Source organism: Diorhabda carinulata, chromosome X, assembly GCF_026250575.1.
Source record: "Diorhabda carinulata isolate Delta chromosome X, icDioCari1.1, whole genome shotgun sequence".
NCBI classification, from domain to species: Eukaryota; Metazoa; Arthropoda; class Insecta; order Coleoptera; family Chrysomelidae; genus Diorhabda; species Diorhabda carinulata.
The window spans coordinates 34,868,989-34,894,061 of record NC_079472.1 but is presented as its reverse complement, the minus strand read 5'-3'; the positions used below and the strand labels follow the sequence as shown (position 1 = coordinate 34,894,061).

At 29.0% G+C, this 25,073-nt stretch overlaps 2 protein-coding genes across 2 annotated transcripts; one reads left to right on the top strand and one right to left on the bottom strand.

Annotated features, from left to right (window-relative positions):
* Positions 1-360: 360 nt before the first annotated feature.
* LOC130901487 (zinc finger protein OZF-like) lies at positions 361-7,801 on the top strand. The gene is made up of 7 exons (XM_057812917.1): positions 361-628; positions 716-1,256; positions 1,365-1,552; positions 4,713-4,848; positions 4,984-5,156; positions 5,233-5,365; positions 7,200-7,801. The coding sequence occupies exons 1-7, from the start codon at positions 491-493 to the stop codon at positions 7,502-7,504; spliced, it is 1,614 nt and encodes a 537-aa protein (XP_057668900.1). The 5' UTR covers positions 361-490; the 3' UTR covers positions 7,505-7,801.
* LOC130901486 (hexosaminidase D-like) lies at positions 7,704-24,811 on the bottom strand. Its single transcript, XM_057812916.1, has 6 exons — positions 24,478-24,811; positions 23,647-24,159; positions 23,331-23,596; positions 22,515-22,792; positions 21,700-22,119; positions 7,704-16,862 (listed from the first exon to the last, which is right to left on the bottom strand). The coding sequence occupies exons 2-6, from the start codon at positions 24,137-24,139 to the stop codon at positions 16,448-16,450; spliced, it is 1,872 nt and encodes a 623-aa protein (XP_057668899.1). The 5' UTR covers positions 24,140-24,159; positions 24,478-24,811; the 3' UTR covers positions 7,704-16,447.
* Between the last annotated feature and the right edge of the window lie 262 nt (positions 24,812-25,073).

Sequence of the window (25,073 nt, the reverse complement as noted above, 5' to 3'; positions counted from 1 at the left end):
CCTTCAGAAAATGAAGAAAGTACAGACACATGAGTGTAAGTAGTGTTTACACGAGCCAAATGATATCGAAGTAATGTCACTGTAGTTCCTGGATGGAATGAGATAATAGAAAATAGCGGTTTAGTTGGTAGGCTACTGGAGTAACACATATCCATCTCGCGCATCTTCTAAATTAACAAAACATTGTCTCAATAACCATATATTATTTTAAAAAATACGAATTTTCATCATAACATAATTCGTAACATGGTCTTTTGTTAATACCTAAAATTATTTCGAATCAAACACCTCTTTTAGCACCATCTACTGGTGAAAGAATAATAATTTTCAAGTTCTATAGTACAGATATCTACAAGTAATAATTCTAAATAAAATTGACATAAAAGTGATAATTATTATGTATTAGAATTATAAATATACATTTTATTTTAAGTTTCTATGATACTTTATTTGAATTATAATTCATGTGTTAGTTATAAATTTTAACAAAATGACAGAAGAGTTAACAGTATTTACCTCATTGAATAAATTATGTCGTACATGCTTCACTGAAAAAAATCCAGAAGAACTGAAATGTTTATATGATGATAACTTAAGACAGGATTTGAAAGAAATTACATCTATAGAGGTAGAATATTTCATTCATGATTGAATTAATTTGTTTGGAAGACATGAACTTATTTGAATTTACAGTAATCGATCTTCTAATTTGTAGGTGCAAGAAAATGATGGTTTGCCTTATGGAATTTGTCACAACTGCTGTTATATGCTCAACATTAGTATAAATTTCAAAAAGCAGTGCTTAAAATCAGAAAGTCAGTTACGAAGTGTTTTATTTCCTGAAGAATCGACACTTATTTATAAATCAATTACCATATTAGATAGTAATCCTAATGATTTGTGCTTAGAAATCATCAATGAAGAAAATCTACCAAAATCAAATGATACTGATCTAAATATATCTGAAAATTCGGAAGAAAATGATTTGAATGCCAAAAATTACAATAAAAATATCAAAAACGTACCTAAAAGTTCTTATACAGACAATAGGCAAGAATTTCAAGAAAATATTGAACATAATACTCATAGTGTTATTAAATATAATCCAAAAGTAAATGCTAATGAAATTTTTAAGCCAAAACTATTCGATTGTTCACAATGTGCCAAGAAGTTTAGACTTGAAAGTACTTTTAAGTTACATATGGTAACCCATGGTAAAAAATTAGTATGTGAAGTTTGTAATCAACAGTTTATTGGTAAGATATGTAAAAATCAATTGTAATTATCATTTTTTGATGGTTTTCAATCAATATAAATGAAATTTCAATTATATAAATATTTTTTTATCAGAATTGTTTTTCTAGTTATGAGAACATACAGGTCCCATATGCTATCTAAACATCCAGATTATCGTCCATATAAGTGCAAAAATTGTGGAAAATCTTTTAATGTATCTCACAACCTTGTTAAACATTTAAGAATACATGGAGGTGAACGGAAACATCTATGTACAGTTTGTGGAAAGAGATTTTATGAACACAATCATTTATTAGTGAGTAGTATATATTTTTAATATTTTTCTCTCTTTAGCTAAAACCAAATACTAATAATGTAAGTGAAAAGTGCCATTTATAATGAAAATTTGTCTTTTATAGAGCATATTCTGTTGCTTTAAATTATTATTCTACTAAGGGAAAGAGTGATTCGTGAGAAAGATTTGAGTTAAGTTTCCTCAAGTTTTATATTGGTTGCAATATGATAATATAGGAGTGGGCCTCCAGAGAGCTTTAGTTAAAATTGCTGCTTAATCCTTCAACAAGTTGCTTTTGCTTGTCATTTGAACTACTAATGAGATTTTAATTTGGTTAAGATTAAAAAAAAGTTTTAATTGAACAAAATGAGTAATGGGAAATACTTTGATAATTAAAAAAGATTTAGTTTGTTTAGAAAGTGAAAAAAATCGTTATTATGCATTGTGATGTAAAATAAAACATGGCTACAAGTACAAAGAATTGATAATTTTAAGAAACATATAAGAATTGTCCATTTTTATGAAAAAACTACTGAAATTTGGATCATTTCAAGGAAAAATTATTTATTTTTTAAATGTACTTTCTATTAAAATAATTTGATATAGTTAAGTTTCGGGTACATTTGAACTACTTATAATTATTTCCAAATCTTTCAAAAAAGTAGAGGTGAAACAAAGATGAAAGAAAATAATACTTTGATAATTAAATACGTTATAGTCTGTTTAGGAAGTAGAAAAAGTTCAAAAAACTATTAAAATTTGGATCTTTTCAAGGAAAAATATGTCTTATCTAAGAAATTGATACAGTAAGTACAATAACTAAGTCAAAATCACTAACCAATTCCACTTTTCTAATACTACTTCACTTTATCTACTATACTGGGTGCTTGCCCATAAGCCCCTGGCTTATCACTCACGGCGACGACGGGCTATTTATATACACTGGGTATGGTAACCAGTTACCGTAATAATGATAATTATATCCCCATGATAATGATAATTATATCCGTCATGATTACCATAACCTGTGTATATAAATAGCCCATCGTCGTCGTGAGTGATAAGCCAGGGTCTTATGGGCAAGCACCCAGTATAGCAGATAAAGTGAAGTAGTAATATAAAAGTGGATTTGGTAAGTGATTTTGACTTAGTAGTCAAAATTGGGCTGATAAAATGTTCGCACGTAACTGCATTCTTACACAAATTATACAAAGTCTACCAATTCCACTTTTCTATCACTACCTCACTTTATCTGCTATACTGGGTGCTTGCCCATAAGACCCTGGCTTATCACTCACGAAGACGACGGGCTATTTATATACACTGGGTATGGTAACCAGTTACAGTGATAATGATAATTATATCGGTAACCATGGTTACCATAACCTGTGTATATAAATAGCCCGTCGTCGTGAGTGATAAGCCAGGGGCTTATGGGCAAGCACCCAGTATAGCAGATAAAGTGAAGTAGTGATAAAAAAATTGAATTGGTAATTGATTTTAACTTAGTAATTATTATGCTGTTAAAATATTTGTCACAGGTCAATTTCCTCCATGGAAACCGGAGGTTCGATTTTTCTTTCCAATTAAAGTTTTTATTAAAAAAATACCGTTATGTGGCATATCAGGACACGCTGCGAAATGTCACTAATATCGAACAGATGGCGCCTAGAAAATGAAATAGAACAATGGAGGATTATTTGAATAATACCGGGTTGTGACTATTATCGAACAAATGACGCTATTTGAATAATATCATAGTGGGGCTACTATCCAACAGGTGGCGCTATATGAATAATATCGGGGTGTGGCTATTATCGAATAGATGGCGCTGTGTGTAAAAAATAAAATGGAACAATGGAGGACTATTGAAATAAAGATTGTCACGATCTCTCTTGCACTCAGTGTTGCCAGAGCTAGTACAATTGTACAATTTTGGTGTATTTTATATGCTAGTACATTTTTCCTTTTTTCTAATACATTTTCCCTGCGTTCGCAAATATGAAGTTATTTTATATTTTCGTTTAATAAAATAAATTAGAAATTGTACTAGATTGTAACAATAATTAGAAAACAGAGCCAAGTTGATTTATATTTAGGTCGTGAGATTTTTGTACTGCATTGCTAATTTTATCGGTAAACTTTATATAAATTTTTCATCCTTAAAATAATAATTGACACATTCTATAACATTTTTGGAAAAAAAATTAATTTAAACTTATGTTTAATCATCTTTCTATAATTTTATTAAATTTGTTTGAAGTTGGTACAATCTAGTACATTTTCTAGTTCAATTTTTACATTCAGCTTTTAAATGGTGGCAACACTGCTTGCACTCATTAATTTCCTTATACTTGTGCTAGAATCTACATACTAAAAAAGTTGAGACACAACAAAATAAAAAATAGAAAACATTTTGATAATTGAAAAACGTTATAATCTGTTTGGAAAGTAGGAAAAGACTATATATAGTATTTTTATAGGCAAAATGGCTTCAAAAAAGTTAAACAAATTGAAAAACTGGATAATTTTCATGAAAAAACGAGTAACTTGAATAATTTCAAAGGAAAATAATTATTTTCAAATTATTACGTCTATTCATAGGATTCGCTCTAGTAGGTGTGATTTCTTTTCGATTAAAGTTGGTTTAGGGTACATTTGTACTACTAATTTCATAAAAACCCTAAAAAGAAATTAAAAGAACTAAATAAAAAACACTTATAAACGTTGTAATGGATATAAAGTGTTTTGATGTAAAAAATGGCTTTAAAAGAATTGAAATTTTCACGTAAAGAAATACTAAAATGGCCAAACCATCTATTTTGCTTCTTAAAAAAAATTTGTTTCATATAATGAAGTAATTGTAAATATATTTAGACAGATATTGTATTAATCCTTATCTACGTGAATACGGTAGTTAACTTAAGCATCATATTATAATTTGAATGAATTTCTTTGAGGTTGTGGCAATAAATTAACGCGCGTGAAATTAAATACACGTTACTAAACCAATTAGGGGATCATTTGATCTAAGCTTCTAAACAAAATATGTCAATGCGACCCTACAAGAGACAAAACATGTTCTAATACCCGACACTAGTTGAGGATAAACCGACTTAGAAATATAATAACTGCAAAAATTCAATTAATATAATGATAAGTGTTCAAAAAAGTATTTTAGGTACACTTAAAATCACACACTGGAGAAAAACTCTTAAGTTGTAAAACTTGTGGAAAAAAATTCAGCAGTAAACATGGACTAGTTACACATAATAAGATTCATACTGGGGAAAGAAAGTATCAGTGTAACGAATGTGGTAAGCTCTGATGTTGTCATTTTTTCTCATTTATTCGACATTTAAATAAATTTTCTCACAATAAGAAACTGTTACAAAATATTTTTTAAAGCAAATACCTTTTGGATTTTATTTCGCAAATATTCTCTTCTTTAGGTAAAAGATTTGCCCATTCTTTTGTACTGAGTGCTCATAAGAGAGTTCATACTGGAGAAAAACCGTTTAAATGTACTACTTGTGGAGCTTCCTTTGCTTCATCTTCTTATTTGAAAATACATGAGAGAATCCATACCCAAGAAAAACCATACAAATGTGATACATGCCTCAAAGTAAGTAATTGATAGCTGAATGGTTAGTTTCCTGAATTGCTATTTCTGTTGATTTCATTTTGAGTGTATTTTGTAGTCTTTTGTGAGCAAAACTGCTCTTTCAACGCATCAGGTGATTCATAATAAAGAAAAGCAATATCAATGTTCAATATGTGGGAAAACTGCCAATCGATCTACTGATTTGCAAATTCATATGAGGTCGCATACGGGTAAGAATTGAAATTACGTTTATCTCAAAATGTTCCATACTATTTTAACCAAATTATGCATATGTGGATGTTCATTATTAATTAATAGGATTAGATTACACCTCAACCTCTAACGTATTATCCTATCTGAACTGTTTTAGTCATTGACAGCTCAATTTTCACTAGTAATTAACTCTAGTATCTTTGCACTTTTTAAGGAGAATAGATTTACACTCCTAGAAGTTTAATAAAATAATTTTTTGCATATGCTTGCAATGGTAAAACTTTTTAGAAATAGGTGAACTGGAGTTTAATCTTGCTACCCACGGAATATGAACTCACAGTTTCTATTAGACCAAATCTAATCTAATGCTTACTCAGGCTACTCTTTTAGTGTATTTACTTGCCTTTCACGATATTTCAATAACTGGAGTGATTATAAACTATATTTAAAAACTAACAATTTTTTTTTGTTTGTTCCAATCCAATTCTATGGGAATCATATTTACTACAGAAATAGGTTCCAATCCATTTAAAATATTTTCTTTTCTGCATTGAGTAACAATTTGGAGAGGTATAGAGAAGTAATTTGTGGAATGCTGTCTTTATTGTGGTTACATTCTCATTTCTATTGACAAATTGATTATGTAAGGTACAAGATTAAAAAATTATTCAAATATTATTAGACTAATGACATTGACAAAAGTTTTTGCTATAAGTAAAATTGAATTGAAGCTGAGATCTTTCAATTTCTTAATTGGGGGCTGTACTTTTCTATAATTACAATATTTTATCCACTGTATTCTGCTAGAAACAATTTCCAGATTAATTTTATCTTGGGTGGTTGTGTTTCAGTTAATTTGAAATATTTTCTCTGTTGTAGTAAATAAACTACTGAGGAAGTATACATGTTTTAAAAATTATTCATATATCATTAGGCTGAGACCGTACACAAAAATGTATTGTCAAAAAACTGAATTGAAGCTAACACATTTCAATTTCAGTATGACGAGTTGTATAATTAAATATTTTCAATATTTCATCCACTCCATTCTCTTGGGATTAGTTTTCAGTTCATTATCTTCTCTGGGAGGATGCGGAAGTATAATAAAAAATGAATTTTTGAAGTCTTATTTCATTTCGTTTTACAAAATTTAATATGTAAGGTACTTGATTGAATAATTGTTCATACATCATTAAACTGAGACCTCACATATATTTAGAATGAAACCATACATAAAAATGTCCATTTTCTTTATATGGCTTTGATAATTTCATATTTTTAATATTTAATCCATTTAATTTTCTGAATCAAATCATTTCAAATATCTTCCTTCCTCTAGTAAATGAATCGCTGAGCTAGTATAGCAAAAAATAAATTTTTGATAGTTTACTTCACTATAGTTCTCAAATTGTGTTACCAAATTGATTACGTAAGGTACTCTTTTGGAAAATTTTTGACTTTTATTAGACCGAGAACATTGACAAGTTTTTATTGTAAATAAAATTGAATAAGGCTGATACTGTTCAGTTTCTTCATCGGAAGTTGTACTTTTCTATATTTGCAACATTTTATCCATTCTATTTTTCTAGGAATTATCTCCAGTTTAATTTTATCTTGGGTGGTTGGGTTTCAGTTCATTTAAAATATCTTCCTCTCCTCTAGTAAATGAAACGCTGAGCTAGTCTAGCAAAAAATAATTTTTTAAAAGCTTACCTCACTATGTTTTTCAAATTGTATTTCCAAATTGATTATGTGAGAAACTCTTTTGAAAATTTTTTTTATAAATATAACTCTTAAGTTGAATGAATGTGTTTATTAGATGTGATTTCTGATGTAAGTGTATATTTTCAGGTGAAAAACCTTATACGTGTGACCAATGCGGTAAACGATACTTAACATCAAGTAATTTAGCAGCACATAGACGTACCCATTTTGGAATAAAAAACTTTGTATGTTTTACATGCGGTAAAGCTTTTGGAGATTCCAGAACGTTGAAGTGTCACTACAGAGTACATACTGGAGAAAAACCATATTTATGTAATATATGTGGAAATAGCTATTCACAATCAGGACAATTATCTGCTCATAAAAGGATACACAATAACGATAAGAGGGATGATATTATAGTGAACCTAGGAAAAAATATTAATTCTTAATATTATTGTATTTTTGTTATAACTCCTATTTTCAATGTTTCGCTTTTATTGTTATATTAAATGTTCTTATTGTTGTTTTTGTTCATCTTTTCGATAAAAATCTAGATAAGTAGTAGAAATGCCAATTTTTTAGGTTGTTTCTGGTTCCTTCCAATATCATTATCTATATTCCAAGTATCCAGCAAAAAAAACAACGTTAGAGAATTTTTTTCATATATTTTGAACATTAATACTATTTGGTGAAATATATAAATAAAACAACACTGGTATCACAACAGGTAGAATAGAGATATAAAATTCATATTTTTCACAAGCATATAATCATTCCTAAATATAAATGTTTTTGTACTTATAAAAAATAGGGACAAATATGTAGTTGTAAATATACTAAAACCTGTAAGGTGTTATTAATATACAGGGTATACCATGATGACCTAATATTTTTCGGGGAGTTTGTTTTAGTAGAAATATTTTCAGTTATTCACGAATTCCACTTTTCATACAAATCTATGATGGATTTCAATATAACTTCATTCGAAATTTATCATAGCTTCCCTTTTGCAAATGATCTGCTCTGTTTCAAATTAAGCTGATATCATCAGCTCCCCTGTTTTCACTTTGATATGGTGAGTCAAATGGAATAACAAACTGAGATTGTATTCTAAACCAAAATGCACTTGTCAATACAAAAGTGAAATAAAAAGATATTCACAAATATTAATCACAACTCTATTCAGTAAGAACTGATATTCAGTCATTTGTCAAATAAACTGAACTGAGTTATTTTCGTAAAACAAAAGTTGGTATTGCATCGGTGAGAGGGAGGTAAATAACTCAATTCATCTGATTTGACTAAAATTAAATAAACTACACTTGAGTGTAGTGTAGAATTTGTCCCAAAAATACCCAAAGCTTTCTAAATCATTTGAAATTTTTAGAAAAATTATACTGGGTACTTAAAAATTGCTGCTGAAGTCTGTTACCGTCAATTAGGGTGACTTTGTCCTTCGGGGTATCTTTGCCCAGTTTTTGAGACAATGTTTAGTACTTAAAAATGATTGATCCAAGTGATACCAGAGGCGCCTAACAACCATCCTTTATTTTCATTATTATATATTTTGATCTCAATGAGTTTATTGATGAATTAAGTTTGGTGTAATTCAAGTTTATGAAGATTTTTCTATAAAAGTATACATTAAATAAAATAAATTTAATTTTGTATTAATTATTCTCTTCAATCGTGGTCCTTCCAACATGCCAAAATGTAAAATTGCCCACACGGGGCATATGAACCTAAAAACATAGAAAAATGCTGGGGGGGGGTAAATTACCCCTATCATGGCGATGACTTTGTAATGATGTAAGAAAGAAGAAGAAAAAATATTAATTCAGTAGTTTCAGATCATAGTCGCACAAATGTAATGATTTTTTTGTGGAAAATTCATCTATAAATATCCAAAATTTGATTGTAAACTTTAAAAATGGGCAAAGTCACTGCGATTGACGGTATCTTGAAAATTGTTTTTTCAAACAGCAAATTGTTTAGATACGTCCAACAAAGAAGTCTAAAGCAATGATATCTGGTGAAAGGTGATGCCAGCAATGAGGTCCATTGTTCTTTATCCAACAATTTTCAAAATTATTAATATCGGCTGATTTCAGTTCTATCTTTAACCTTATAACGGTTTTTTTGTAATACCTGTGGATTAGTATCAGTACAACTATGTGAGATATGTAATCTAAACATATTATTTTATATTAATTTGCTTAAAGGGAATTTTTTATAATAAATAATAAAATGTTTGACTTCCTTCATAAAAATCATTCCTTTCTTCATCAACTCTTGATTTTAAATTCTTGTAGAATAGGGATGATATTTAAATGTTTATAGAACAATCATTACAGGTATTACCAAATTTTTGCATTTACTGAAGGAACTTTCTTAAACTTTTTAAGACTGTTGTAACTTCATTAATTTTTTTAATTTTCGAATGTACCGCGAAAAACGACGAGTGGGTGTTGGTTCACTAAAATTTCATATCAGAAAGATTTCGAAAGCTTTCCTAATAACTTTCAATATCAAATATATTGGGATAATTTATGATGTTATTACAAATATTATCCGTCATTTTGTATCCAAAAATTATTTTTCAACGACGTTTCTTTTACTATAAAAATTGTTATATTGAATATCTATCATATCGACTGATATATCATTACAATATCTTTTTTATGCAAACATTACTAATCATTAATCTTAAATATTTTACCAATACATATTTTGAAGGAAATAAATTTTCAATAAAAAGCTCTTGTAAATTATCATAAAACAAACTGGTTACATGTAATTAAATTAAACTATTTTTTACTTTTTGTATTTCAAATTTTCAATCGTTATTTCCAGGACTATTTCTGCAACAATTTTTCTTATTATTGAGGACAAATGAAGTTTTCTTTTGATTTTTCGAAATAACTATGTTTTTTGATAAATTCCATGTATCTCTGACTCTAAAGGTCAGTACGCTGAACCAACTGAAGGCAATTGAAATATGGCTTCACAGAAGAACACTTCATATTTCATGAACACAACATGTTACAAACGAGAAAGTACTACGAACAGCAAACGTTGAAAGGCAGCACTGGACGAAATACATTATAAATTGGTCATATTTTGAGGGGTGATAAATATTGTCTATTAAGGCCGATTCATAAACTTGACTTTCCGTTTGCTGTTGCAGTTCGAGAGTTCCACACCCCATTCATAAATTTGAAGTGCTGCCGTTAACTTAAAAATTGTTGTCGTGATATTTTTGTATTTTTGTTTGTAATCTGGTATTTATGAATGATATTATGGAAAATAACGAAGAGTTTTTTTATTGAGAGCATTAGGTCTTATGTTTACAATGGCAATAACAAAACTTGAAAAGAAAAAGAATATGAGGAAATTTAATGTGAGACTAATAAACAGGGGTCGAAAATCTAACGTCATACGTCAAAACACGTATTAAACACAAACGGATATGTTTGGATTTTTTCTATTGCTACGAACGGCGGTTTATATTAAAAGCCGCCAACGGCAAACGGCAACTATGAATGTTCTTATGTAATTCAATGTTTTTAATTTTGTAACATCTAACGGCAAATGAAAAGTCAAGTTAATAAATCTTCCTTTATAGTTCATACTGAAGAGAAAAATGAAGAGACGCCGTGAAGTTGGAAGAAAGCAATAGTGATGGCTCAGAAATAATCAAGACTGGACCGTTATAAGAAGGGCTGGTGAACTTTTGCACTTAGCAGAGGATCGTACAACTTTTGCCATGGTGATCACCAACGTCAAGGAGACCGGACAAGGAACATGAAAGAAAAAGATACTTAACAAATATTATATTTTCCAATTTAACTAGTACTCAAGTTTTGGCTTCATTTTTTTACATTTTAGTCCAAAGTAACTAAAATATTTTTGTTCCTTAATGCTTTTTAGCTACAAAAAGTGGTATTAGATTATTTGTTAAACTTAACAGTTCATGTTGCCAGCGATACAATTAGATACTGACATCTATATTGTTGATTGTGATTATTAAAACATGAGAATACATTTTTGGATTTATTTTAATTGGTAGCAGCAGTCAAATGTTGAAAATGTTACGCCCGACTTTAGGGGTGGTCCGCAAGCACGGAACAATCATCTAGACCTACTAAAATGAGACAATAGCCCGACTATAAGAGGACCTCTCAATGAAAAAGTTAAAAAAGACAATTCGAATTTATATTGAACTGTATACCTTATACATGAATTTGGAAAAAAATGAGTATTTTTTATCACAACCGATTAGCTGCAACGGAAAAAAATTATGAAACAAAATATAAATCAATGATTGTAATTTTTCCAAGTTTCTAAAGATGGATACAAAAGTTTAATGAAATTTTCATGATACTTTACTGTATTATTTAATTTTTCAATTTAACTAGGACTCAAGTTTTGGGTTCGTTTAATTTTGAGTCCTGATTAACTAACAAAATTTTTGTTCTTTAGTACATTTTAGCTACAAAAATTATTTATTTTAATTATCTATTAAGTTTTTGTTGCCAGAGATACAATTAGATACTGGCACCTATATTATTGATTATAATTTTTAGAAAACCTAATTCGAATGTAGTAAATTTTTTTACTGCATATTCAAAGGGTAACACCATTGTAGAGCACGGTTTTTTAAGATTATTTTTGGAATTTTTTTTTCTCAAAAAAAAAAAACTTTATATCAGATGCAAAATCCAATTAGATGATTTCATTATATTTGTTTTGAAGTAATTAAATTAATTCAACAGAGCATTCTTAAACAAAATGGCATCAATACAGAGCTATAAGCATAACAGGAATTTTCCACTACCATCAACTTTCGTCAACAACGCATTCAACAGTCCGTATGGGTTTCAAAATAATAAGAAATTCTAACAAAACCGCGGAAGTTTGATAAACTTTTTTTTGTATAAAAAAATTAGTCATAAAACAAAAAATTTTTATTAATTTAATGTCCAAGTGAATTTTTTTTTGTTTAAGAACGTCAGTTTTAACATAATTCCCTACCATTTTAGCTAAAATAAGATATTGACTTTTTTAAATTTTTACCCCTTAAATTAAGTCAGGTTCTTTTTGGTCATGATATGTGGTTTAATTTATAAACTATATTTTTTGTTATATCCTCATTTACAATCATAAAATATATTCAAAATTGGGTATAGATGACTAGCCATTTAAAATGAATTGATCTGAAGGCTTGAGTCAAGTAATTGTTTTTTTTTAGCTACAAAAAAGGTATACATGTTATCTAATTTCTGATAGTTATACCTTATACATAAATTTTAAAAAAATGAGTATTTTTTATCACAACTGATTAGATAAAACAATAAAAATCATGAAACATGAATTAAAAATTAATCAACTAGAACTAAGCAAAAGATATACAGCAAATTGTCTATGACTATTTAATGTTTATAATTTTTTGCAATGATACAAAAGAAAAATAATGATACAGTAATCAAGTTGAATTATTGTCAATTTGTTATTATAATTAATATCCACAAAGACAAGAAAAATTCAAATATCTCAAAAATAATATCAAAAAATTTTGGCACTTTAAAAATAGTCTTTAATACCGATTGTCCTTGGTCCTATTAAGTAATTATTGTTGGAAAAGGAAAGGAAAATAAATATTGTCATTATTAATATCAAAAATATTATGATTTAATATTTGTATTAATAAAATATAAAAGATAAACAAAAAATATTAATAATTCACTTAATAGATTACTGTTGAAAAAGTAACATACAGATTGGGCAAATGATATGCAATAGTCATAGACAAACAGCCAAAGTATTTTTTAACAGAACCTACTAACATTTATTGAAATAATTGTTTGATAAAGGGATCAGAGAAAATTATTTTTCAAGTTCTATATCAAGTGGAAGTTTGAAATTTAAGGTTTTGCAAAAATATATACGAGGTGTGATTACAAAATACAGAAGAACACAAATTAATAACAACGATTATTTATAATGTATCTTTTTTAATTTGTAGTACATAATGTACCCTTTTGTGGTGAGATAAGTTTGAAACCATTCTAGCTAGTCAGTCTGCTATAATACTAAATTAATGACATCGCGTTTATAGTATTTGTTTTGAAACTTTGTTCTTAAAAACGCAGAGTTGAAAAAGTGCAAAGAACCTCACGAAATATTAAAATCTGTAAAATATACTAACTTCGAAGAGTGTTTTCAAGTCGTATGAAAATTTTAAAAGTGGAAATGAGTCCTTCAAGAACATAGTTATTATTATTTTCTTTGGTTGAGGCAAAGTTCGTTTCGAGAGGGGAACTGTAAACTCCATAGAAAATACTAGAAAACCATATCCAGAGAAGATCTACTGAATGTATCAACCTAAGTAGTGTGCTGGTTGTGTTGCACGAGGACGAGATCTCTATCCACATTCTCTCGAAGTGTGAAACACTAAGGAGCTCCAGAGCACTACACTTGGGAGCGCTTGAAATAAAAGACGAAGATCTCTGGCAATAATCCAGGAGTGCTTTTAAAGTTTAAAGTAGATCTCAATGATACTTCGTTAACATGGATTTACGTCAATTTTTTACTATAACAAAATGCGATTAACAAGAAAAACCCTTCAAATAAATGCAAACCGTTTTTGTCGAATCAATAATTGCAATAAGATTAGAGTGATAAAACGAGCTGCTGAACGGAAAATGGTGGATCACTAGACGAGATGGAATCCCACTAACTTTGTACATATGTGTACATAGAATAGACCAACCATAAATGGATAAAAATAATGGAACTAGAGCAGATGTCATACGAAAAGTTCATTAAAGGAGGACTATACGATGAAAAAGAATTTGGTAATTCAAAAACTCATTTTATTTAATGGATAATGAACAGATGCAATGCTATGTTTCTCATAAAACAATAATGTATACAGGGAAACCCTATTTGGAGTTATATTAGTTACCAATTACGAAGTAATCATATTGGGAAATGCGGTTTCTCGATAATTGAAAAAATTTTATTATTTCGTGAAATTATGTGGTTTCTAATAAATCAACAAATTGAAGTTTGAAAATACGGATTATCTGCAAAGACAGTTCCTCTGGGAAAGTTATTTTACAATTTTTATGATTTAATTTATTTACATCCAATAATTGGATAAAAAAATCTTTTATCAAGTTAAAGCAATGATTTAAGGGCAATTATTTCAAAAGTTATGTAATATATGTAATTTGTTTTCGATAAAATAATTGATTGTATTTTCGATCACACCTTGTATAGATGATGTATGATGATGAAAGGAACAAATTTGTTATTTCGTATACCTTTTTATTTTTGTCGTCATATATATGAGCATGTCATCGCTCAAAGTTTATGTGAGGATACTCACATAAATAGATATGTGAGGTACTCCTACTGGACTATCTCTGCACAGGTTATTCTAGTGATTTATTCCTTTCAATTGCACCATACTGTATATGAAATTATTCATATACTTTTTATAGGTGTGAAAGTATAATGGTTGTAATGCTTTGGATTGGTTTGTTGTAATGAAATATAGCTTTAGAAAAATTATTCATGATTTTTTTTAATGTTTGACTAGATGAAGAAAATCCGAATATTCTCTATAAAATGTTATAAATAGAATCATTAACAAGTATAAAATCCCTAACTTTTCATCAATAAATATCAGTACAAAATGATTTTTTTTACCAATTAGGGATCATATAAAGTGATGTATTGACACACTAAAAAACAACATCGCCTACCTACACTAAAGATTAGACCGATTTTTAGAAGTTATCTTATATAGAATAAAACTAAATCTCTTTTTTGTGCATATAGTTTAGATATATCTAAACGAGTACTGTAATTAGTACTTGAAATGAATATTTATTTCATGAAAACTGATTTTAAAATACGAATTTCTCACTTTTATCAATACATTTTTTTCAAACCTAGCAACACTAACTCGAGTACCATTTTGAATGAACACACGTCTAAAGGTCGATCCACACATATCCGCGCCGTGACGTACCGTGAAAAAAAGTTTGCTCAATTAATTTTCCAATATTTTCTGTGTGTCCCTCATTTTTCTAATATGACCGACGAGCTTCTCATTGGGTTGGTTCTGGAACAACCAGTTCTTTACAATATGAAGGACCCCAAGTTGTCACTTCGCCGTTCATGTTTGAACACGTACCGTATTTCCCCCTTTAGTTTACTAAGAATTTCGTCAGCCGATATTTTCTTTCCACTGAAGGTCACTGTACCTTATGTTTCGGCACGGATATGTGTGGATCAACCTTAAAGGTCGGGATTATAAAGTCCGGTTTTACGGATTTAATTGGTGAAAACTGAACTCTCTGTGCTACCAACATGCGTTATCATACCAATTGATGTTAATCATCGGTGGAGTTTCGACTGAAGGTTTAGATTCAACTTATAATTGAAGCCAAATTTGCGTATTATAGTCGTTAACCGTTGAACGGATGGTTGACTGTCGTTCGGTTCAACCGTAATGAAAGTTCAGTTTGAAGTGTCAACCGAGAGTTGAACGGACTTTTTAACCTCAATTTTCATTTATTTTGACTTGCATTTGATGAACTTAACTAATATATTATTTTTAATTAATTGAAGCATTTGAACGATGTCGTTATCATCGTCTCCTTCTCAACTTCACGTGGAAACTTCAATCAAAACTATACTTCAACCTTTGACTGACACACTCTCCTCAGAAAATGTCAGTTCACTCGGATTTGATTGGTTGAAATTGAGCTCTCAGTGCAGCCAACGTGAATTTTTCAGCACAAATTTCCGGTTGACCAACGGATGGTTGCAAATGCGTTATAATACCGAACGATGTTAATCATCGGTGGAGTTTCTACATGCGGTTGAAGAACGTTCGGTTGAACAAAACTTTTATAATACCGACCCCAGATATATCATGGATTCTTATGAAATAAATACCATTGTTACTTAAAACTAAAAACACATACTTTTTAGAAACATTCAAGAAAAAGATTTTTTAGATCACAGAATTTACTATACGTTCTTTCACTTTCAAATTTCTATTCAATGTTTATTTTTAAATATAAAATTTGATTCGAGTGGTTCAAGTGATAGATTTTATCTACATAATCGTGTGACAGTAGGTTTACGACCTGGTCACATAAGTGCAAGCTACTGGTATAAAAGTAGACATCTACTATATGGATTTATTGATACCGGTTTACAAGAGAAAGGCGAATGATGTATTAAAAAAAATGTAGTAACTGACTAAGACATATTTGATACTGGTTCGTGTAACCAGGCCTTTACACATTTAAAAAAACAGGTTTTTAGGTAGTATTATTTCAAGAGAAAAATATATACTGATTACCTTTCTGCTAGTGTAACCCAATATTGAAAGCTAATTTTTGCATTTCCTTAGAAATTGGCAGCGGTCTAGCTGGCCAATGATTTACGCTCTTTAAAACATAACTGTCATTTTGTATTTGTTCAAATTGCAAGATATAAGGAAAAATTTTCTGTTCTATCCACTCAGATTTTGTGTAATTGTCGAAGATGCCGTTCATAGCGTCAACAGCAGTTCTAGCTAAGGAAATCATCCCGTGATAAAGTCTAGGTAGATCTAAAGTAAGTTCTTCAACTCTAAGTGCTAAACTATAATTATGTTGAACATTATATAATGTCATCCAACCTTTTTGTTTCAATGTGACGTCTAAGAATTCGTTGGCTTCCAGTTCAAGATTGTGAAACCGATTGGTTAATCTAAACACTGGACTACCTGGAAATGTACACCTGAAAAACAGTTGGTTACATTAGTCACTGAGTTGATTTAATTACTTATTTTATATTATAAATTAATGTAACACTGAATAAAAATAAAATTACTTTTGATTATATATAGAGTAGTCAGAAAAATTATATTCCTACCATGAAAATCAAAATTGTATTTCTCCCTTTTCTGTCTAACCCATATCTACTAAAATATCAATAAATTGTATTTACAAATAAACAACAACAGTGTCTTAATAAATATAATTAATATAACTATTGTATAAAGAATAGGATAGTAGGTTAACCTTATCATATTATACGAGTACAATGATTTACTACAAATTCCAAATCCATTCAATCTTATAAACTTATCAAAAGTACTTGAATCATACCTAAATTCAAAGTTAGAAGCCACCTTTATAGTAAAGACAAGCAGAATAGAATAAAACATTTTTGAAAATATTTCAAACTTATATATAAACACAACTAACCCAATACAAAGGACTGAACTTTAATATTTCACAAAAATTGAAATAGTATTTTTTGTTATTTTTTTATGTTCATGAACTAAGCTCATAATAATAAGGTAGTGTGTCTGTGTGTTTATATTTGGAAATTATCCTGTCAATGAGGCAAAAATTTCACCTGTTCAAATGTATATAGACTGTTTTTTTATCACATATTATAATATGATTATAATACTATATTCTATGCCATAACAGATTGACAAAATAGTAACAATTAGGGAGAAAATTATAATTTCCTCCATTTTCAAGTTATACATGAAAATTATGCTTTTGTTTTATCCAGCATAGAATGTTTGAATGAAATAATATCAAATACTAGTTTTATTTGAATACAAATTTACTATAGACATGTACCAACAAATCTTCGATACGACGTTTCGTGCCTTCACGAGGGAAACATATAGGTTTTTAATGAGGATATGCTTATTTATTATAATTATTAGTCAATTTAAGCGATATAGCACACTATTATCTCGAATAACTAACATCACTAATGATTATTCTTAAATACATTTCTGTCGTAGATTCTCGTGTTGATTTTGTCAAAAAATGTACTGAGAGCTTTACTTTAAACATTACCTGGTGTTTTCCATATAAAAACTTTTTTAACCAATGTAATGTCCATCCATAATATAATCACCATTTTTGTCCATTGTTCATTTTTGTCCTTGTATCTATTAAGGGTAAGAATATAATAACGCCATATACCATCTAAGATTGTTGAAAACTTTCAATAAAAATGAATTTTAGTTTCAATTTTATTATATATATTGCAAAAAACACATTTAACAAGAGATAATTTTATTTACTAGTAAGTACCAGCTTTTATGACCATACATACTTGGTTCAGATAAGTAGACCTTTTGCTTGCTTTTATTATACCATTAAACAAACAGATGGTTTTGTAAGCATTTATGGTCTCATTGTAAAATATAATTTTTGAAAGTTGAAGGTAGCAACAAGCTCCTCAAGTACATATTTCCCATGAATGAATTTATCATCCCAACAAATATTGATGTTAGTTATTTATTTCAAGATTTACCTATCCATAACTTCCTACAGTGATAATACAAACAGCCTATTTAAAAATATAGAACAAATTAATTATTTTTAAAAAATGTTACGTGGAAAAAATCATGGAGAAGAGCAATTTATATTTTCAACTGTAGTAGTTGGTATCTTTTTTGTAACGTTATAACTGTATTAAATATGACGCCTTGGATATATTTTTTAATAGTATATATTTTTTAAATTGCACTTTAATAGGTTATAATTTCAAAAATATATGACTCATGCTTGATTTACCTATAACAGATTTGTGAATAAAATCCATTTTGTTAAATTAGTACCAGTAGTAATATAAATATATTTAACTCAACAATGAGCTCAGTTTTAACATTTCTATATTATTTTGTGGTCAATTCAAAAAGTATAAATAGATAATACAATAAATAATATTTTCGATTATTATAACTTTTGCCTCTCCAATGTAAAACCAAGACCGGTTCTGGGTTAGTTGGTACACTTATCGGTAAGGGTGGGGCCATTGTATAAATATCTTTACACAATGATAAAACTGACAAAACGATTATAAGTGGGTATTTTAGTAGTAGTTGCTTGGACAATTTTTTTTTTTATTAGAAGGAGTTTTTTTATTTATTGGTCTTATTCAAATTTTCGCATTGATCCGTAACTTTCAATACAAAGCCAATGAATAAAATATTTATATTAAAATCAGATTATTTAAATATCTTTGGTACGTATATACTTATTTGTATATTTTTTATTTCTGGTTTTGTTACAATTCTTTTGAATGGTCTTTTTTGTTCGTTTTTAAAAACCCTTATTAAAGATAAGTATGAGAGTGTTTTTGTCGTTGTTGTGAGCATACCAAGAAATTTCAATGATGTGTAGTTTTTGAGAATGATACACAGGTATGGAACTATCTTAACACAATTCGGGAAAATTCTGTCATTTCGAAGATGATATAAGATACAATTAAGGAAATTCCAAATAAGGGTACTACTAGTCGTTATTCCATTTATGCTCGTTACTGAAATGAAATAAATTCAAGTTTTTGAACATAAAAAAATAAATATTATAAAATATAAAATTAACATAACCATTACAATAAATATGTATGTTAACATTAATGTTCTTTATTTCAGGTAATGCCGTTTTGGCAAACCTAAGCCAGAAATCACTAAGAAATAAGTTGATCTGCAGCAAACATTTCAGTGAAAATATTAGTCAATCTAAAAGATTGCCTACTACTGCTGTACCATTCCGCTACAAAAATGATGAAGGTTCAGAAAGTGAATTGGATAGGGAAAATTTGGATGAACAAATAATCCAATTGAATATTTCCTCACATCCACAAATATATTCAAATAGTGATTTTATTGCCCCAATGAATCATTCCAGAAACATTGACATGACAGATAGTTCAATCAGTAACCATGAAGATAAAAAGTGGTTGAAAGAGTTACAGAACCTCCCATCTTGTTCTATGGGAATTGGAGGTAGGAAGCAGTCATTGCAAGAAGAAAATGAACGGTTGAGAAAGGAACTAACCAATGCTGAGAAAAAAGTCAATAACCTGAATACTCAATTGAGAGCTACAAAAAAAGGATTATGAAAACGCAACTCTCTACGAACGTGTTGTATGGAGAAGGAAATCTCACGAATTTTACAAAATCTCTTGTGAATATGCAATTACAACATAAGATGAAATCCCCATGGTTACTATCTGAAAAGAAAACTGCCCAGTCATTATTTTATAAAGGACCTAAGACATATAGATATTTGCGACAAAAATGGTTTATTAGGCCAACAATATCAACAGTGAAATCAAGGGTTGCCAATTTCAATTGCAAACCTAGATTCAATAAAAAAATTTTTATGTACCTTACTTTAAATGCGGATACGATGCTGCCTTACGAGAAGAAATATATTCTTATGTTCGATGAAATGTCTATTAAGAGGAATCTTGAGTACAACATGAAAACAGATTTAATTGAGAGTTTCGAAGATCTAGGCGAGTTTGGAAGAAAGCCTGGAACTGGAAAATTCCTATTGCCTACTTTGTATCGAATGGTGGGGTGTCATATAATTTTTTATGGTGTATAATTACCAAGGCATTGGAAAAACTTAGTGAGACAAAACTAGACTCTATAGGCATAGTATGTGATTTACAACTACCAATCAGAAACTCATAAAGCATTTGGGAGTTAACAAAAACCAACCTTATTTTTTTCATAATGAGAAAAATATACGTTAGAAACAATTTTTTGAACAATAGTTTCATAGTCACAGTGTTTATTCTGCCATAATGACATCTTTGGAAACAGGTGAACTTATTTCAAGTACAGCTAAAAACACGGCTAACTTTGTTCTAACCATGAACAATTTATTTGATGCCCTGAATAGTACACGTTTACATTTAACAAAACCCTGTAATCGTGTTCTGAGCGATACGAATCCAGAAGTGCTAGCAGCTTTAAGCTCAGGATATCATTTATTGGAAAATCTATACAAAGTTTTCTTCTCACCATTAACTCCGTTAAACAATTTGCAAGTGATCAAAAAAATCAACGTTTCCATTATTTATTCACAGACCGACTAATTCAAGAACCACCTGAAAATAAATTTTCTGTTTATCGTCAAAGAGGAGGGTATAACAGAAACTCAACAGTGGAAGCATTTCGAGCTGCATTTAAAATAAATATTGTCGCCAATTTAATGAAGCCACCTAGAAGTGCTAATGCAGACAGTCAACTGGCTGATGATGATAATATACTGCTTTTACCAATAGATGACAATGAAGCACTCGCTTCATTAAATGTTGAAGAAGAATCATCATCCGAACAAACGGATTCATCCACCAATTCAATTTCTTCCGAGGTAGATTCAAATTATATTGCGACGTTATAAAATTGTTCTGTAGTATATTTTGGGGGTTATTTAATTAAAAAAAATGTTTAGATCGCTTCAATTTCAAAGACTGTAAAGTCAGTTTAGAAGCTTCTGATGACATAAACAGTGGACAAGAGCTTCTCATATTCTATAAGAATTATTATTTAAATGATAAGTGTGCATTGAAAACTTCAACAACATTATTGAAAAATTTCACCATGATAGTACTTAATAGCTTCGACAAAAACGAACGAACGAACGAACGAGCGTAAAAGTAACTAGATGGCGTGCAAAATTGCCTCAAATGGTTTTAACATTGTCACTGTTCTACTATCCTATTCTTTATACAATGATATAACTAAAGAAAAAACTCAATTTTGTCTCAATTCCCTCTATATCATATGATTTTATCTTACCTACTGACTTTTTCCCATAAAAACGGATCAGATTCCAATGTAATGAAAGGAGTACTATCAATAGCTGATTCAGGACAACTCAATACTTTCAAAAATTTATCTTTCAATGACGAATTGAAGTAACCAGTTGTTGCAGCAAGCAGACTCAGAGCTAATGATGGTATTGAAGCAGGTAGTAGTTCACAAAGTACTGCAAAATGATCGTATCTCTGCCAACCTGTAATAGCAATACCGGATATTCCATTCTTAAATGCAGTAGATTGTGCAGCCATAGTATCTAACCATCTTAAAGTATTTTCTAAATGTCTACGGGCATTAGGAACATACATAGTTTCCCCAAATGCCCCTTTGAAAGCTGAAGCAGACCAGGCTGTTGCAAACACTGATGAATACTTTTCCCATATGGTAGGTTGTACAAATCTATTGATGATAAAACAAAGTATTGATTGTAATTAATATATTGTATAAAGTGTAATAATAATGTGGAAGACACATTAGTTCCTTCCCACACTGTATAACTAATTTATTTCTATCCAATGGCTTAGGTTTTAAAAATATAGATGCAGGCAACATATTATACAAAAGATATAAAGTATACAGTGAATCAAAAGAAAGTTTTGAATCACTAAGAAACTACATGAATTCTATTCAAACAATCTAGATCTTTACACAGATTTAAGTCCAATAATAATGTTGAAGATGGCGCATTAGTTCCTTTCCACACTGTAAAACAGTTTTATTTCTATTCAATGGATTGAGTTTTGAAAATATAGATGCAGTCCACTATATATTATAAAATATACATTTGTAAATACCTGTAAATATCCTCAGCATAAACCCACACCATCGGTTCCACTAGTTCTCCTAGTTTAGCATCCAACATTGATTGCTGAGATATATGACGTAACATATCATCCCAAACAATAATTTTTAATGTTGGATATTTGAGACGAACAATGTCTACTACATTTTTAATATGTTTTAAGAAAAGATTTTCATGAATTTCCAATCGACATAAATCACATTCTCCCATTTGAAAAACTTCATCACAACCTATGTGAAGATACTTTACTGAAGGATGTAATGACATTACCTAAAATTTTTTTTCAACATTATATTGAATGAAGGAGTTTCTAGATTTGCATACTGGGTCAGAATTGGTTCTATAAACTTTCAAAGCAATTTTTGTTGCAAAATTGTTCTTATGCAGTTGAGGACCACATGTCTTTCAATTTTTAGTCTTACTAATTCATTCTTATATATATATATATATATATATATATATATATATATATATATATAAATATATATATATATATATATATATATATATATATATATATATAAATATATATATATATATATATATATGTTACATCAGAAGTCTAATTTGATGAAAATATTAGTTTTATTTTGTTATTTCATGCTAGTCATGACTGCCTAAAAGTTTACTATTGGAAATACACAAATGCTTTTGTATTTGTACTAGCCAACAAATCATATCTTATTGAATTAATTGCATAATTTCATTTATATATGTAATAAAAAACTCATTAAGTACTTAATCTTTTGCTAATTATAAATTATATAATAAATTATAAATATTAGAATAATTCATAAATATATCATACTTGGTTAATCAATTCCGTTATGAAATCTAAAGAGCTTTTTCTGCTGGGACAAAGAGCTTGTGGACTACCACCAACTTCTCGAAGATAAGCAAATTCTGCATGCTTAAGTGCAAACTCCAAATGACCAAATGTTTGTACCAGAGGAATTACTTCTAATTGAGAATTTTCAGCTAGATTTAGAATCTCTTTGATATTCTCCACACTGTATGCATTTTTAGCCGATATATTTTTCAAATGTCCAGAAAAAGGAAACATATCCTCATATTCTGAAAAAAATAATAATAAGAGGAGCACATAATAAATAATGTTTTCTTACCTAATAATATTCCAGTTGCTCCCATTGATTGAATTAATGGGAAAAACCTCCTGAAATATGAAATTAGGGGTGGCGCTCCTTTTAAATCTAAATGGACTATTCTTTTCTTTGGAATATAAGGATTTTTAGGATCTATATTTACAAAAGGTATTCCTAATTGTTGCTCCAAATGTATGTTTTCAAATGGTTTGTCTTGTTTAATTTCTCTTTTAATATTAATATCATTTTGTCTTGATTCAGGATCGATTTCAGTTGCAACCAATTTTTTATTTGCTTCTATAAATTTAACATTTTTTATACTCTTAACTAAAGCCTCAGCTACTACCTCTGCATCTTTTTCATCTTGTAGAAGATTGTTAAGATTTGTACTGTTATTATCTAAATGCGAGAATTGTAAACCAAATATTATTAATGACAAGAAACCAGAGGCTACAAGAATAGTAGTCTTTTTTCTCCAAGCAGTAAGTCCTAATCTTTGTAAGTAATTGTTCATACTTGAATTTATGTTACTAACTGTGAAAATAAAAAATTAAATTATGTATGTAGAATAGAAATATTACATAAATATTTAAAAAAATATGAATCTATGTGGTGGATTAAATACCAAAACTAAGTAAAATTGGATGACGAAAATGAAAAACTAATACAAAAATTAAAATAAAAAAAATTATAAATTTGTTTTTACCAATAATTATTTAAATATTTGAATTATTTTATGAATTAATAAAGTAAAAATTTAATCATAACGTTTAGTTGCAGCATAAATAAACTCTATTTTACAGGGATTTAGTAGAGTTAAATAAAATTAAACAATCATTTCAATAAACTTACCTCATATAATTGAACTGTTTATCATGCTTACTATTTATTTTCTTGTAATACAGTGCGTTAAGCTGTGATTTACCAAATGGATAATAAGAGCAGTGAACTTTAATGCATTCACAACAAAATCAATGTTTCGTTGAACTTATCAAAGCAAGACACCGACAGATATACTTCTAGTTAAATTTAGATGCACTTATACAATTCTAATTTGAAACATTCACTTATATTCACTACTTAGCCATTCTATAAGACTTTAAAATTATAACTGCTACTTAAATAAATTATTAAATTGTCAATAATACCAAACAATACAATAAGCGATATATGCGTTAGGCAACACACATTACATCAGATGTCGAATGCGATCATCTTAAGAATTGAAAGCGAAAAGCACAGAGCCGTCTTCGACCAATATCTTTATTTTTTCGATAGACATTTCATCAATTTAATTATAATAAATGAAATAAATGATCAATGTTTCGTTGAACTCATTAAAGCTAGACAACGACGGATACACTTCTAGTTAAATTTAGATATACTTCTAATTTAAAACATTACTTAAATTATTAATTTGTCAATAACCCCAAACAATATAATAAGCG

Excerpts from the sequence above, each read along its gene's own strand:
- LOC130901487 (XM_057812917.1), top strand. The coding sequence starts at position 491 with ATGACAGAAGAGTTAACAGTATTTACCTCATTGAATAAATTATGTCGT. Across the intron at positions 1,257-1,364 it reads TTGTAATCAACAGTTTATTG|TTATGAGAACATACAGGTCC; the intron begins GTAAGATATGTA and ends TTGTTTTTCTAG. Across the intron at positions 5,157-5,232 it reads AATGTGATACATGCCTCAAA|TCTTTTGTGAGCAAAACTGC; the intron begins GTAAGTAATTGA and ends TGTATTTTGTAG.
- LOC130901486 (XM_057812916.1), bottom strand. The coding sequence starts at position 24,139 with ATGAACAATTACTTACAAAGATTAGGACTTACTGCTTGGAGAAAAAAG. Across the intron at positions 22,120-22,514 it reads TATGCTGAGGATATTTACAG|ATTTGTACAACCTACCATAT; the intron begins GTATTTACAAAT and ends TATCATCAATAG. Across the intron at positions 16,863-21,699 it reads TTATGGGAAAAAGTCAGTAG|GTGTACATTTCCAGGTAGTC; the intron begins GTAAGATAAAAT and ends ACTGTTTTTCAG.